The sequence below is a fragment of the Ovis aries genome, chromosome 23 (assembly GCF_016772045.2).
Source record: "Ovis aries strain OAR_USU_Benz2616 breed Rambouillet chromosome 23, ARS-UI_Ramb_v3.0, whole genome shotgun sequence".
In the NCBI taxonomy this organism is placed as follows: Eukaryota; Metazoa; Chordata; class Mammalia; order Artiodactyla; family Bovidae; genus Ovis; species Ovis aries.
Genome location: NC_056076.1, coordinates 43,401,830 through 43,417,757, shown reverse-complemented (window position 1 = coordinate 43,417,757; position 15,928 = coordinate 43,401,830). Strand labels below are relative to the sequence as shown.

At 42.1% G+C, this 15,928-nt stretch overlaps 1 protein-coding gene across 7 annotated transcripts in view; it reads left to right on the top strand.

The window, feature by feature from the left end:
• SPIRE1 (spire type actin nucleation factor 1) overlaps positions 1-15,928 on the top strand; it is a 142,387-nt gene that overhangs the window by 120,197 nt on the left and 6,262 nt on the right. For 4 of the 7 annotated variants that reach the window (XM_042239299.1, XM_042239298.1, XM_015103674.3 and 1 more), the window contains exons 10-11: positions 3,388-3,478; positions 10,163-10,305. In XM_042239299.1, the coding sequence (XP_042095233.1) occupies positions 3,388-3,478; positions 10,163-10,305 (234 nt within the window). Of the gene's footprint in view, positions 1-3,387; positions 3,479-10,162; positions 10,306-12,325; positions 12,500-15,928 lie in introns of all 7 variants that reach the window. The other 3 variants (XM_027960807.2, XM_015103672.3, XM_060405471.1) reach the window with 1 other exon arrangement.

Genomic DNA, 15,928 nt, shown 5'->3' with positions numbered 1-15,928 from the left:
CAGCTAGGTTGGTCATAGCTTTTCTTCCAAGGACCAAATGTCTTTTAATTTCATGGCTGCAGTCACCATCTGCAGTGATTTTGGAGCCCAAGAAAATAAAGTCTGTCATTGTTTCCCCATCTATTTGCCATGAAATGATGGGACTAGAAGCCATGATCTTAGTTTTTTGAATGCTGCATTTTAAGCCAGCTTTTTTACTCTCCTCTTTCACCTTCATCAAGAGGCTTTAGTTCCTCTTCAATTTCTGCCATTGAAGTTGGTGTCATTTGCATATCTGAGGTTGTTGATATTTCTCCACGAAATCTTGATTCCAGCTTGTGCTTCATGCAGCCTCTCGTTTTGCATGCTGTACTCTGCATATAAGTTTAATAAGCAGGCTGACAATATACAGCCTTGACGTACTCCTTCCCCAATTTTGAACCAGTCTGTTGTTCCATGTCTGGTTCTAACTGTTGCTTCTTGACCTGCATACAGGTTTCTCATGAGTCAGGTTAGGTGGTCTGGTAGTCCCATCTCTTTCAGAATTTTCCACAGTTCATTGTGATCCACACAGTCAAAGGGTTTAGCATAGTCAATGAAGCAGATGTTTTTCTGGAATTCTCTTGCTTTTTCTGTGATCCAGTGGATGTTGGCAGTTTCTGATGTTGATTTCTGGTTCCTCTGCCTTTTCTAAATCCACCTGGAAGTTCTCAGTTCATGTACTGTTGAAGCCTCGCTTGGAGAATTTTGAGCATTACCTTGCCAGTATGTGAAATGAGTACAATTGTGTGGTAATTTGAACATTCTTTGGCATTGCTCTTCTTTGGGATTGGAATGAAAAATGACCTGTGGCCACTACTGAGTTTTTCAAACTTGTTGGCATATTGAGTGCACACAGAAAGGTTTTGTTTTTGAACTAAGATTGTTAAAAGGTAAATTATAGAGACAGATCTGAAACCCAAATCTAAGCCCAAAATCTTCGTATCTCATAAACTTCCTAGTATTCCAACTAGCAGTATGAGAATGCCTAAATGAAAATAATTTAAACTGGAAAGGGGCTTAGAAATTGTGTTCAACATCATTACTTTGCAGTAAGAACACAGCCTAGTGGAGGCAGAGGCTCAGTTTACAAAGTCAGACAACAGAGAAGTAACAGAACCCCCGCCAAACTCTGAATAGACCTCCCAGCACCCGGTCTGCTTCCACTGCTGTTTTTTTCTTTTCTCAAAATTCTAATCTCAGTGGGGTTTTTTTGGTCTATCTTTAATAACCTCTACTAGCCTGACCCAGGTAACATTGTAAAAGTCAAGATAAGCTTTGATTGGCACTATATCAAAGCTTTCAGTAGGGAAGCAAAGCTCAGGAGCTTTATCTGTGCCTTAACTGGGCATCCTGTCAAGAAAAGGGAGATTTTCCTTCCTGCCCAGTGAGTTCAGTGCCCAGGCTTGTATCTGAGATGACTCTGGTGGCCTCAGGGACAGCCCCACCCTGGGAGCACAGCTGTGGGACTTCTGACAGTGATAGATATTTCTGACATGGGTGAGTGTCAAAGACTTGTATAATGCTGCTGTGAATAATGGAGCGCATGTATCTTTTTGAATTAGTGTTTTTGTTTTTTTCCGATACATACTCAGGAGTGGAATTGCTGGGCCATATGGTAGTTCTGCTTTTAGTTTTTTGAGAAACCTCCATACTGTTCTCCACAGTGGCTGCAGTGATTTACATTCCCACAGACAGTGTGCAAGTGTTCTCACTTCTCCACATCCACTCCAACATTTATGGTTTTTGTTTTGTTTTTGATGATAGCTGTTCTGACAGGTGTGAGGTGATAGCTCCTTTTGGTTTTGATTAGAATTTCCCTGGTAGTTAGCAGTGTTGAGCATCTTTTCATGTACCATGTTGGCCATCTGCATTTCCTGTTCAGAAGAATGTCTGTTCAGTTCTTCTGCCCATTTTTTAACTGTTTTTTCTTGATGTTGAATAAGATGAACTGTTTAAGTCCTATTTGTTTATTTTTGCTTTTATTTCCTATTTTAGGAGATGGATCCAATAAAACATTGCTACAATTTATGTCAATGAGTGTCCTGCTTTTGTTTTCCTCTGGGAGTTACCCCTCCCCACAGCGATCCCATGTCCAGCCTGCCTGCCCAGGGCAGGCTCCTCACTGCTCTCAGGGGAAGCATTTCAGACCCTTGGGAAGGAGGGAGGCTGCGCAGCATGGACATGCCTTAGTAAAGTCAGCTGTAACAGTGGTTCTGGGAAGGTTGGTTGAAGGATGTACAGCGGGGATGGTTTCTGCTGTTTCAGTCAGGAACTCCCACCTCATAACTGCTGAGAAGTCCTGTATGTGACTTCTTTTTTCTTTCTGAGATACTCATAGCTTTTACTTCCTTTTGACCTGCCAGAAGCAGGAGATAAGCTAGTTCTCACTGACTTTTCTGGAGACCTGTACCATGTCCTGTGTATCACCTCTGGGTGAAGCTTGGCTGATGTCACCTGGTTTGTTCTTGGCAGTGAGCACCAGGAGGAGGTGGCTGCTCAGACCGTCCTTGTGTGGGCTCTGTGGTCTACACGGCTTTCTTCTCCTGTTCCTTGACTAGGCCCTTCGTAGTGGGGCTTGTTTGAAACTAATGCTTTCCACACTAAGTAGGTCAGAAAGGATTTTCACTGTTTGTCTCACATGATCATAGATTAATATATTAACCTAACTTTCTTCTATATTTAAAAATATTCAGCAGTTTTCTCTATGTATTACAGAATTGAGTTGTCTTCCAGTTAATATATATCTCCTGTCACATAGTAAGTAGTAAATTTTTCATGAATAAATATTGTACTTCACTTTGGTATAGTCTAAAACAAATTAAGAAGGTCTCCTCACAAGTAACGGGAATTTAAATTTTATTTGACACAGTGCAGACATATTTCTCATGAAATATGTTTTCATTCATTCAACAAATATTTATGCATTACTTAGTGGGATGGACTTGGTAGTAGGTAACAACAATGAACAAAACACATCTACTCTGTAGGGGTTATAAGTCTGTTAGTTTTTTAAATGTGTTAAATACTTGACTGGTTATGTTAATCACCATTTGTTGTGTGCCGGGTGATGTGTTAAGCATTTTAAATGTGTTCTCAGATTTGTCCTTGTAGTAATAGTATTGAAATTATGAAACTGAGATAAGAAACTTGCTCTATGTCACATCACTCTAATGAGGAACAAAGCTGGAGCACACCCAGATATGTCTAATTTTAGATCCCTTCTAGTTTGTCTCCAACTTGCTCTGAACCTTGGACATTAAAATGTGGTGGCTCATGTTACCTCTTATGAGTGAACACTGCTAATGAGCATGAGAGCACCAGTGTCTAAGAGATCTGTCTCTCCCGCTTGCCCTGTGTCTTTTTCAGGAGGAGACCCTGCCCAGGTCCGCCAGCAGCAGCAGTGCGTCTCCCTCCTTCCTGGAAGACCCCTTCCTGGAGACTGTGTCCACAAGGAAGAGTGAGTATTTGTGGTACAAAGAACCAGTGTCAGATGCCTTAAAAAACATGTTTAACCTAGGAAAGGGAATCCCAAAGTGCCTTCTTGTCATTTGGAGTAACTAGTTAAAGAACCAACCCTGGAATTGTCCTGGTCAGGAGCAGAAATAATCATTTTTTTCCTAGAATAACATCATAAGATAGGGCTAAACTGGTAATTAGGTCTCAGGTTCTCAAGTTATAGTAAACCAGTCACCTTTAGGTTTACAGATAATAGCTGTAGGGAGTAGGTCGGCCTGTGTGTACTTTTTGGAATTACCTCATTATCTAAATTTAAGCCAGAAGCCCTGAATAATCACACTTGTTATCATTCCTGCTACACACACAAAATACACCCCCACACACCCTTCCCCCTTATCCACGTACAAGTATAGATAATAAAAACACCTTTATAACTCTTCAGGTAATAGGTTCTAATACAGAATCTAAAATGGAATGATTTTGAAAAGTACTATTGGCCATCTTTTTGAAATACTTACTTGGCTGTGTTGGGTCTTCACTGGGGCATGTGAGGTCTCCATGGTGCCATGTGGGATCTTTCCCTGAGGTGCAGCTGTCCAGTTGTAGTGTGTGGGCTTAGTTGCTCCAACGGATGGGATCTTAACTTCCCAAACCAGGTATTGAACCTGTGTCCATGGCATTGCAAGGCAAATTCTTCACCAGTGGACCACCAGGGATGCCCCAGTGTTGGTAATTTTTTCGTTTGTAAGATTAATATAAAGGATTAAAAATTCTATATTAGCAGGGAGGATTCTGGGAAGATGGCAGAGTAGCAGGCACCGTGTAGTCGTCTTCTCACCTACACAGTAACTGTAGCGGCAGAATCTGTCTGATATATTTGGAATGCTAGAATCTGCTGAATGCTTACAACTTCCAGGGGAAGATGGTGAATTGTGGTTAACTTCAGTAGATTTCAGCTCTTAGTGAGTGGCAGCCATTCATTCCCCTGTCCCTGTCCATGTGACAGGCAGCTGTGTACCATTCCTGAAGCAGCTTGCACACAGTTGGCGGGGCCAAGACGGACAAAATGACCTGGTCCTCCAGATCTTGGGGCTCTGTATTCTGGTCACTGCTTCTGATTTCAGAGGTGCAGACAGAGGTAGACGGCTGTTGCTGAGCTGTTGTCAGCTTCCCCCTCACCCCTCCATATTTCCAGGGGATATGCGAGAATTGGAAAGTGACCATGAATGCCCAGGGAATGGCTCATCAAGGACCTGAGGAGATGTTAAGTTTTCATCAGGCTGATCTTCAAAGATCAGCCTTCAACAATAAGAGAAACAATGAATAGACACAGTAACAAAACTCAGCAAACTCTGGGGAAGGGCAGAATCTAATTTCCAGAGTTACCACATTGATAAATTCAAATGTCCAGTGTTCAACAACAAATCACAAAGCACATAAAAAAACAGGAAAGTATGGCTCATTCAGAAGAAAAAATAAGTCAACAGAAACTGTCCCAGAACAAAAGGGAGGTTTATTTCTATAAGCATTTATGTTAAGAACAAGACTTGTGTTGAAAAACAATATTTCAACAGGTAGTCGCACAATAAATGTTCTGGTTTTTAAAAACGAGAATGATGTCAAATCAAAAATATATATATAATTTGTAAATATCTTCTTTTGTTTTCTGGGTTATCTTTTCACTTTCTTTTTTTCACTTTTTATTTTGTTTTGGGGTATAGCTGATTAACAGTGTTGTGACAGTTTCAGGTGAACAGTACAGGAGCTCAGCCATACATATGCATGTATCCATTCTCCCCCAAACTCCCCTCCCATCCAGGCTGCCACATGACCTTGAGGAGAGTTCCACAGCACTCTGAAGCTTTCGATTGGAACATTTAGTCCATTTCCATTTAAAGCAATGATTAATATTTGTGCATCTGTGCTTAGTTGCTCAGTCATATCTGACTCTGCAGTCCCATAGACTGGAGCCCACCCGGCTCCCCTGTCCATGGTATTGTCTAAGCAAGAATACTGGGGTGGGGTGCCATTCCCTTCTCCAGGGTGTCTTCCCAACCCAGAGATCAAACCCAGGTCTCCTGCATTGCAGGCGGATTCTTTACAGGCTGAGCTACCAGGAAAGCCTGTTATTGGTATTTATTGATATTAATGGGTATGTATGTACTGCCATTTTGTTCATTGTTTTGCAATTGTTTTTATTTCCTTTTATTCCAAGAATAATCTTCTTCCTTGATGATTATCTTTAGTGTTATGTGGAGTCCTTTCTCTTTTCTGTGTATCTGTTATATAGGCTTTTGGTTTGTGGTTACTATATAGGTTCATATATTGACAGGTGAATATTTTAAGCTGATGACCTCTTACATTTAAACACATTCTAACAGTACTACATTTTTACCCTGCCACACACATTTTGTTTTTAATAATTGCATTTTACATTTTTATTTATATTTTTAGCCCTTTAGACCAATTTATTTTATATCCATTTAATATATCATTTGGGACTGCCCATGGTCCAGTGGCTAAGACTCTGTACTCCCAAATGCAGGGGGCCCAGGTTTGATCCCTGGTCAAGGAACTAAATCCCACATGCCGCAACTAAGACCTAGCTCAGGCAAATAAATAAATAGTAAATATCAAAATATATATATATCATCAAACAAAGTACAATAAAGTTTATAACTGGGTGCATAACAAGGTAACTGTAAACAATTTAATACCACTGAATTGTATGTTTTAAAATGGTATAATTGGTAAATTTTTACAGTGTACAGTTGGGTAAGATGGTAAATATTATATGTATCTTACTGCAATTATTTAAAATTTTACTAAGAAAAAACATATTAGAGTATCTTTAGTATATTGACTTCATTTTTTATACATGTACATGTGGAGGTTTCAGTGGTTAAAATTCTTCAAATAGTATTTTGATTTACTTAGGCAGATTACTAAAATGGACTGGAATGGGTGAATTTAGCTCAGATGACCATTATATCTACTACTGCGGGCAGGAATCCCCCAGAAGAAATGGAGTAGCCATCATGGTCAACAAAAGAGTCTGAAATGCACTACTTGGATGCAGTCGCAAAAACGACAGAATGATCTCTGTTCGTCTCCAAGGCAAACCATTCAATATCACAGTTATCCAAGTCTATGCCCCAACCAGTAACGCTGAAGAAGCTGAAGTTGAACGGTTTTATGAAGACCTACAAGACCTTTTAGAACTAAGACCTAAAAAAGATGTCCTTTTCATTATAGGGGACTGGAATGCAAAAGCAGGAAGTCAAGAAACACCTGGAGTAACAGGCAAATTTGGCCTTGGAATGCAGAATGAAGCAGGGCAAAGACTAATAGAGTTTTGCCAAGAAAAGGCACTGGTCATAGCAAACACCCTCTTCCAACAACACAAGAGAAGATGCTACACATGGACATCACCAGATGGTCAACACTGAAATCAGATTGATTATATTCTTTGCAGCCAAAGATGGAGAAGCTCTATACAGTCAACAAAAACAAGACCAGGAGCTGACTGTGGCTCAGATCATGAACTCCTTATTGCCAAATTCAGACTCAAATTGAAGAAAGTAGGGAAAACCCCTAGACCATTCAGGTATGACCTAAATCAAATCCCTTATGATTATACAGTGGAAGTGAGAAATAGATTTAAGGGCCTAGATCTGATAGATAGAGTGCCTGATAAACTATGGAATGAGGTTCGTGACATTGTACAGGAGACAGGGATCAAGACCATCCCCATGGAAAAGAAATGCAAAAAAGCAAAATGGCTGTCTGGGGAGGCCTTACAAATAGCTGTGAAAAGAAGAGAGGCGAAAAGCGAAGGAGAAAAGGAAAGATATAAGCATCTGAATGCAGAGTTCCAGGGAATAGCAAGAAGAGATAAGAAAGCCTTCTTTAGCGATCAATGCAAAGAAATAGAGGAAAACAAGAGAATGGGAAAGACTAGAGATCTCTTCAAGAAAATTAGAGATACCAAGGGAACATTTCATGTAAAGATGGGCTTGATAAAGGACAGAAATGGTATGGACCGAACAGAAGCAGAAGATATTAAGAAGAGGTGGCAAGAATACACAGAAGAACTGTACAAAAAGATCTTCACTACCCAGATAATCATGATGATGTGACCACTAATCTAGAGCCAGACATCTTGGAATGTGAAGTCAAGTGGGCCTTAGAAAGCATCACTACGAACAAAGCTAGTGGAGATGATGGAATTCCAATTGAGTTGTTACAAATCCTGAAAGATGATGCTGTGAAAGTGCTGCACTCAATATGCCAGCAAATTTGGAAAACTCAGCAGTGGCCACAGGACTGGAAAAGGTCAGTTTTCATTCCAATTCCAAAGAAGGGCAGTGCCAAAGAATGCTCAAACTACCACACAATTGCACTCATCTCACACACTAGTAAAGTAATGCTCAAAATTCTCCAAGCCAGGCTTCAGCAATAGGTGAACCGTGAACTTCCAGATGTTCAAGCTGGTTTTAGAAAAGGCAGAGGAACCAGAGATCAAGTTGCCAACATCCGCTGGATCATGGAAAAGCAAGAGAGTTCCAGAAAAACATCTATTTCTGCTTTATTGACTATGCCAAAGTCTTTGACTGTGTGGATCACAATAAGCTGTGGAAAATTCTGAAAGAGATGGGAATACCAGACCACCTGACCTGCCTCTTGAGAAATCTGTATGCAGGTCAGCAAGCAGCAGTTAGAACTGGACATGGAACAACAGACTGGTTCCAAATAGGAAAAGGAGTATGTCAAGGCTGCATATTGTCACCCTGCTTATTTAACTTCTATGCACAGTACATCATGAGAAATGCTGGACTGGAAGAAACACAAGCTGGAATCAAGATTGCCGGGAGAACTATCAATCACCTCAGATATGCAGATGACACCACCTTTGTGGCAGAAAGTGAAGAAGAGCTAAAAAGCCTCTTGGTGAAAGTGAAAGAGGAGCGTGAAAAAGTTGGCTTAAAGCTCAACATTCAGAAAACGAAGATCATGGCATCCGGTCCCATCACTTCATGGGAAATAGATGGGGAAATAGTAGAAACAGTGTCAGACTTTATTTTTTTGGGCTCCAAAATCACTACAGATGGTGATTGCAGCCATGAAATTAAAAAACCCTTACTCCTTGGAAGAAAAGTTATGACCAACCTAGATAGTATATTCAAAAGCAGAGACATTACTTTGCCGACTAAGGTCCGTCTAGTCAAGGCTATGGTTTTTCCAGTGGTCATGTATGCATGTGAGAGTTGGACTGTGAAGAAGGCTGATCGCCGAAGAATTGATGCTTTTGAACTGTGGTGTTGGAGAAGACTCTTGAGAGTCCCTTGGACTGCAAGGAGATCCAACCAGTCCATTCTGAAGGATATCAGCCCTGGGATTTCTTTGCAAGGAATGATGCTAAAGCTGAAGCTCCAGTACTTTGGCCACCTCATGCGAAGAGTTGACTCATTGGAAAACACTCTGATGCATTGGGATTGGGGGCAGGAGGAGAAGGGGACGACCGAGGATGAGATGGCTGGATGGCATCCCTGACTCGATGGACGTGAGTCTGAGTGAACTCCGGGAGATGGTGATGGACAGGGAGGCCTGGCATGCTGCGATTCATAGGGTCGCAAAGAGTTGGACTCGACTGAGCAACTGAACTGAACTAAGCAGATTACATCAAAAACAACAGGAGCTGACCTTGGTTATTATCTGTAATTGTTATTTGACCAGACCCATTAAATATTATAGAGACTCCATTAAATCACATGATGGATTTCTGTACCTTGATTGAGGGAAGTATATTCTGTTTTTTTTAGTGATTTATTGCTAGGACAGTCCAAGTGGATGGTCATCTCCTCCTCACTGTGCTGACTTTCACTTTTCCTCACCTTATTGTGCAGAGGATAGGAGAAAGGATGGACAGACAGACAGCAGAGTTCTGTGATGTCCTCCTGTGTTTCCACACTGTGAATCAGAGCCTGAAACATTGCCCCTTTAAACTCTGTCCCTAGATATTCCTAAACAGAGAAGCAGTGGCATATATAGTATTAACATTGAAGCTGAAACTTATTTTAAATAAAGCTTGATTTAAACTAAGGATAAAATGTCTTGATACACATCAAGAAGAAAGAGTTTTCATATTTTATCTTTTAAAAGGAATGTATACTTGACAATTTTGGTATGATTTGACACAAACAATTTACATAATTTTCACATGCTTTTAAAATAAAACCCAAGATCTATTCCTTGAATTCTTTGCCCTTGAAATTGTTTATTGAATACAAGTCTTTTGCCCAATTTAAAAAAAATTTAAGTAAAGCCTAAGACTCTTAATTGCAAAATTCTGTGGAAAATAACAGGATGGCATTTGTATTATAAATCTGAGACTCCATTTATGTTGCATTTTATGCATGAATTTGAATATTGAACACTTTTTCCTTCTCCTTGCTATTTCAGTAGTAAGTTTATCTTGCAAAGATTATTCTATAAGTCTTCCAGGGTCCCCTAGGGGCCTCCAGTCCTAATGTTGATCACTCCAACAAAATCAATACTTCATCTTTGAATGCAGTTTGTCACATATGGCAGAGGGTTTTCTGTTAGAAATCTGAAACCTAATTTGCCTTTTTTTTTTTCCTTTATAAGAGAACTGATTTCAGTTTGGTTCATTCTATTTCTTCAGACCCTCCCAAGTTCTTGCCCATATCCTCCACACCTCAGCCTGAGCGACGGCAGCCACCCCAGAGACGACATTCCATTGAGAAGGAAACACCCACTAACGTGAGACAGTTCCTGCCGGCATCCAGGCAGAGCTCCCGGTCTCTCGTAAGTAGCCCACAGACTCTGCAGAGCAACTTGTAAGCAGTTAGAGACCTGGAATCATTAGTTTCCTTGAGAAGCTTCCAGAAGCTAGAATGAACTTTATAATAACCTTATTTGTTGTTATTAGCAGAAGAAAAGCAATCCTAAGAGTAACCAAGTGAAATCTGACATTCTTTGTTCATTTAAAGTACTTTTCTCCCCCGGAACACTTATTTATGGTTGAAAGTATGGATATTTATTAAAGAAACTCTTTTTTTCCTTTCAAATGCCACTTAAAAATTGTTGAAACTAAACAGAAAACTTAGTGAAGTCTGACTACAGTAGACTCTTATTGAGGTAGATATCCAAAGGGAGAATTTTGATTCATAAAAATCCATTGTTCCTTGTTTTCAAGCATGTTGTGTGATACTGGAGTCACTGCAGATGTTTGGATGCCTTGACAGTTTGCGCTGTTTTCCAGAGACGTCCAGGCTCACGTCATAGCTATTCACTTATCAGGCAGGGGATGTAGCCCATGAGGTCCTTGCATGAAGAGGCAGCGGATCTGCCAGAGGAAACCTGCCTAAGTTCTTTCTGTCCCACTTGACTTCCCAAATACCTGCACTGTTGAGGTTAAACTTAAAATTAGCAGTGTAAAGACACTGTCAGATTAACTACAAGGAGTATTTGGCTGGTGCATGTGTGCTAAATTGCTTCAGTCATTTCAGACACTTAGCGACTCCCATGGACTGTAGCCCACCAGGCTCCTCTGTCCATGGGATTCTCCAGGAAAGAATACTGGAGTGGGTTGCCATGCCTTCCCCTAGAGGACCTTCCCAACCCAGGGATCGAACCCATGTCTCTTAACGTCTCTGGGGTCGGCAGGCATGTTCTTTCCCACTAGCACCACCTGAGAAGCCCTATTGGCTGGTGATAGAAACTTTACCAAGGAAGGCCATGAGGTGTCTTCCTGGCGTAGGGCAGCTCAGTGTGTATGGTCAGGCCGTGAGCTGTTTTTGTGGAGGAGGAGAGCAAGGTACAACCAACATGCCTTTGCAGAGAAGAGGCTTAGTGAGCAGGCAGGGGAGCCCATGGTCTGTGCAAACTGGTATTTGTTCACAGAACTCCGCCCCCTCCGCCTACCTCTAGGTCCCAGCTGAGATGCGAGAACCTCCAGATCAAAATCCTGACTTTTCTTGCCAGTAGCTTATCATGGGAAATCCATAAAATCCCACTCCTTTAGTGGCAGTGGCGTCTAGTTTTGTAAGTATTGTTTTTAAAAGTATGATTTAGCTATTTTTCTAAGGAAACACTGAATCATTTTGCATTTATAAGGTGTTAACTAAAGACAGCAGAAAAGTCTTTTGTTGTTACTGATTTTCATTTATATTGGACCTTCCCCCCCTTTCCTCCTGGGGTTTCCCAGGTGGCGCTAGTGGTAAAGAACCCGCCTAACAGTGTAGACACAGGAGATGCCGGTTCAATCCCTAGGTCAGGAAGATCCCCTGGAGGAGGGCATGGCAATCCACACCAGTGTTCTTGCCTGGAGAATCCAATCCCATGGACAGAGGAGACTGGTGGGCTGCAGTCCATGGGGTTGCAAAGAGTCGTACACAACTGAAGAGGCTTAGCACCCTTTCCTCAGGATGTTGAAAGTGTACTTTTTTCGTCATTTGGTCAGATGACTGGGGGCAGCGCCCTCCGAGTAGGGAGGGGTGGCTGCTGGGTGTGTGTTTCTACTGTCATCTTGGGCCTGCATCCCGCAAACCTGTGTGGGAGATTAAGAGTTCACAGGACAGCTGAAGTGTTGCTGTGTGAACTCAGATTCTCCAGCTGTGACTTTGTGGTTGATTTCCTTTTGACACACATGGATGCAGATGATGGCCTGGAGACTCATGTGGAATCTAACATTAATGCCCTCCATGGTGTTTTTGTCTGTTTTTCTTTCATGCTCTATAATGGTTCTGTATCAGTCACTCATGTTCAGCAGTATTTTCTCCATTTCTTCTCCCCTGCCGTTCTCTTCCCCATACGTATTGTTCAGGTTCCAAGGATGACCAGAGCATGGCCAGCGCTGCCTTTCCGACCACTTTTTTCTACCCTCCAAACAGCTTTTCTGCTCGGCTCTCACCCTTTGGAGGCAGCCATGCTGGGGGTAGCAGGGGCTGTTTATTATCTGTGTGAGAGAGCTTTTACCAGCAGGTGGAGACACACACAGGTTGGCCTCCTTCTGCGGGCTCTGGGAATTACCTTCCTCTTGTCTCTGGTCGTGATGCCTCAGCTGCCGCACTCTGCACAGATTAACAGCTTAGATGGACACTTTGCTTCTGACCGTTGATTCCAATCTTTGGTAGATGCATAGATCACACCATGATCTCAAATGACAGGATGATAGTGAAAGGACAACAAACTCAGAATGCAGCAGCGTCAGGGAGCCTGTGGGCGGAGCTTCTGAGGGGCCTGATGGAAAGGCATTCCTGCCAGCCTCCCCCAGAAGCAGTCATCCACACTCAGCTGCCCAGCCAGGGAGCCACAGGGATTCTTCCTTCTCTCCAGCTCCCGTACAGCTGTGCTATGATGGTCAGGATGGTTGTTACAAAAATCCACCCTGCTTCCCTGTACAGAGAAATCAAGTTTTCTTTTATCGATGTGATTATTTAAAATACTCATTTTGTAGTCTTTGAGATTTTCATACAGAATACACTTTTTATAGAAAGTGTATTTCTGTAATTCTGTCAAGTGTATGGTCTGTAATTTCCAGACCTCAGTAGCATAAAAAGCCTTGGGACCATCTTCAGGCTTCCCCTGCGCACAGTGCAACCTGTGTGGCAGCAGCCCGCCTGGCTCTGGGATCCTTCCTGTTGACCAGACCTGTTCTTGATAAGCAAACAGCCGCTAGATTCTTTGTTATTCTTTATTACCCATCTTGGTTCAAAAAAGAAACTGAATGTAAATGAGGTACAACAGATTACTTTCTCTTCATTTGGCATGAAATTCAGGCTCAATCCTGTTTTTCATTTTTGATCTGGCCATGTGAGCACATGGTCAGATGCAGGAGTGGCATTTAGTACCACCCCTCCTGCTGTTTCTGAAGATCTCTGACATTTTGTTTTTATTTTCAACCCTCCCCAGTCTGTCTACTAAGTCTACAGATGACTTTAGATATATAATTTACCTTGAATTTTAACGATGAACTTGAAAAAAGAGTAATTAATATTTGCTCTTTTTAAGTGTGCTTTCCTTTGGTTTATTAAAAACTCAAAAGGCTGTTTTGGATAATTGTCAAATCTCTCCTACTTATTTATGAAGTTTGGGCTAACCAAAAACACTATAAAATGTGACTGTTTCTGTTTCTCCAGCTCAGTAACAGATGACACACTGTGCTCTCTAATTCTGTGCTGGCTTAACTCCGACGCCTTTTAAATGGTAAATATAACCAGAATATTTAACAGAAACCCAGCCATTTTAGTGACATATGTACAGTGAGTTCTAAAGGCACCACAGCTGCTCCTGTAGTATGTTGTAATCTCTGAAAATTTAAGATTTAGCTTCCCGTTTCTAAATTTGGGAGCTACCCTGCAGCACAGAGCAGCCAGAGAATCAGAGTCTTGCTGCTCTGGCCCCTGGCGTCCGTGCTGGGCCAGGACCCAAGTTCCATGCCTGCTGTAGCGTGACCGGCCCCTCATGACGGGGGACGGGGGCTCAGCTCAGGGTGGGGCACGAACCCTGAGTGCTCTTCACATTTTGCAGCATGAGGATCTCAGCAAGATCTGGGGTAATTTGGCTTTGGGGATGTTGAATCAATATTTTTTCATCAGTTGAAAAAAAACAATGAAAGCCAGTCTATAATTATTTATTTTCTTTCATGTTGCATTAAAGTTTTGTTGTCCTTGGGAAAGCACCAGATTTAAAACATTAGCATTTGACCTGATGGAAGCTATTTACCAAAGGATAATCTGCTTGAAATTCTAAAAAAAGAACATGAACACCAAAAAAAACCACCGTTTCTTATTTTATCTGACAGAGCAGTGGATTTGGGTATGGTTCAAAGCAGAAAGTTGAAAGTAGGCTCTGACTGAGCCCGTCTGTATCTCGAGGCTGAGGAGAGGGCAGTGCCTGCTATCAGGGTTGCAGCACATCTCACCGCCTGTGTCACGTTGTAAGGTTGCCATCTTCCTAACAACACGGCCACCAATCTCCGGAGCAGTCTTCTGCTTGTTTGCTAGATTCGTATATAGGTAGTCATGCTCGTCGCTGATGAATAAAGACGACTGTAAAGACTTCTTAACGACACGTCAGAAGCTGAGAAAAGTTGCTGTTCAGTGTGTGCAGCTGGCGCATTAGTCTGAGCACAGTTGTGATGTCCAGCACTCAGAGGCCATCGTGTCCCAGTGGACATACACACACTGTTCTCAGGGCCGAGCAACGCACAGTAAATATTGGACATGCCAACTGAAGCCTGTTATCTTTGACAGCTCTTCCTACTGAGAGAAAATTGTGTGATGGTGGGATTTTTGTAGTATTTAGACATTCTAGAGCACATGATATAATCTAATAAACTATCCTCCCATCCTCCAGATACAAAGCTGTTCATCTTAAAAATTCAACTGCAGGATCTTTTCTAAAACATTTTTAGCAAATTTAATCTTCCCTAAGTTAGCTGGAACAGAGATAATTTTGTAATGACTATAAGCAGCAGTAATTCTGCAAATTTTCTTTTTTTATAGTAAATGCTAATGTTTGTCAAGTTTGCAGCCTAGATTTGTTTTTGTTTTTCTCAGAAGACAGAACTGAATGTTAAATCTCCATGAACTGCATCCAGTCTCGTGCTTTCTTGTTTGGCTTGTCTGAGTCCAGAATGCCTGTGCACAGCACTGCTGTGTGTGTGGGTGTGAGTTCCAGTGTGTGCACACCGAGGGCATGGGTTTGTGAGGCCCACGTGCTGTGGGCGCACAGGATGTTTCTGTCTTTCTGCTGGGTCCACAATCAGTGCAGGGCCAACTGGGAGCAGGCAAGAGGCTCTTTATTCAGTGGGATCAGTTACATCAGCGTCATCCTCCACAATCCCGTGTGGAAAAGTGACAAGGGCTCTGGAGTGCATGGGGCAGCCCAGCACTGACCCTCCGGGTCCAGTTCACTGACATCATTAGGAGTTTTCAGGCTGTGCTGATGTAACTTACCACTAAATAACGTTTCTCAGTGTCAGTTACTAACCATCTTCTTTGGGCTGTTCTGGGTACCACAAATCAGTGTTTAAAACTGTACCAGTACTGTAGATTTGCTGTTTACCTTTGAGCAGATAGTATACAACAGAAAGCTACATATTGTCTTTGTGTATCAGAAGAAAATGGACATAAATTTGGTTTAAAGCAGCAACATTTCCCCCAGATTTCAGGACACAGATACTCAGCTCCCCTTCAGGGACTGGAGATGTTTGAGATGCATCTGAACACACATGAGAAACTTCTGTTACCGGAGGTCTTGGTCGGCTAGTGCTACCTGGGACCCGGCAGTCACCTGCTACCATCTGGGTGTGATCAGAGATTGTGGTCCCCAGAGTGAGCCAGCTCTGCCCCAGGGTTTCCTGGGAGCCTCTTTCTTCTTTGGAGCTACTAACCAGGGCCCTGAAGTGGAGGGGACATGACCT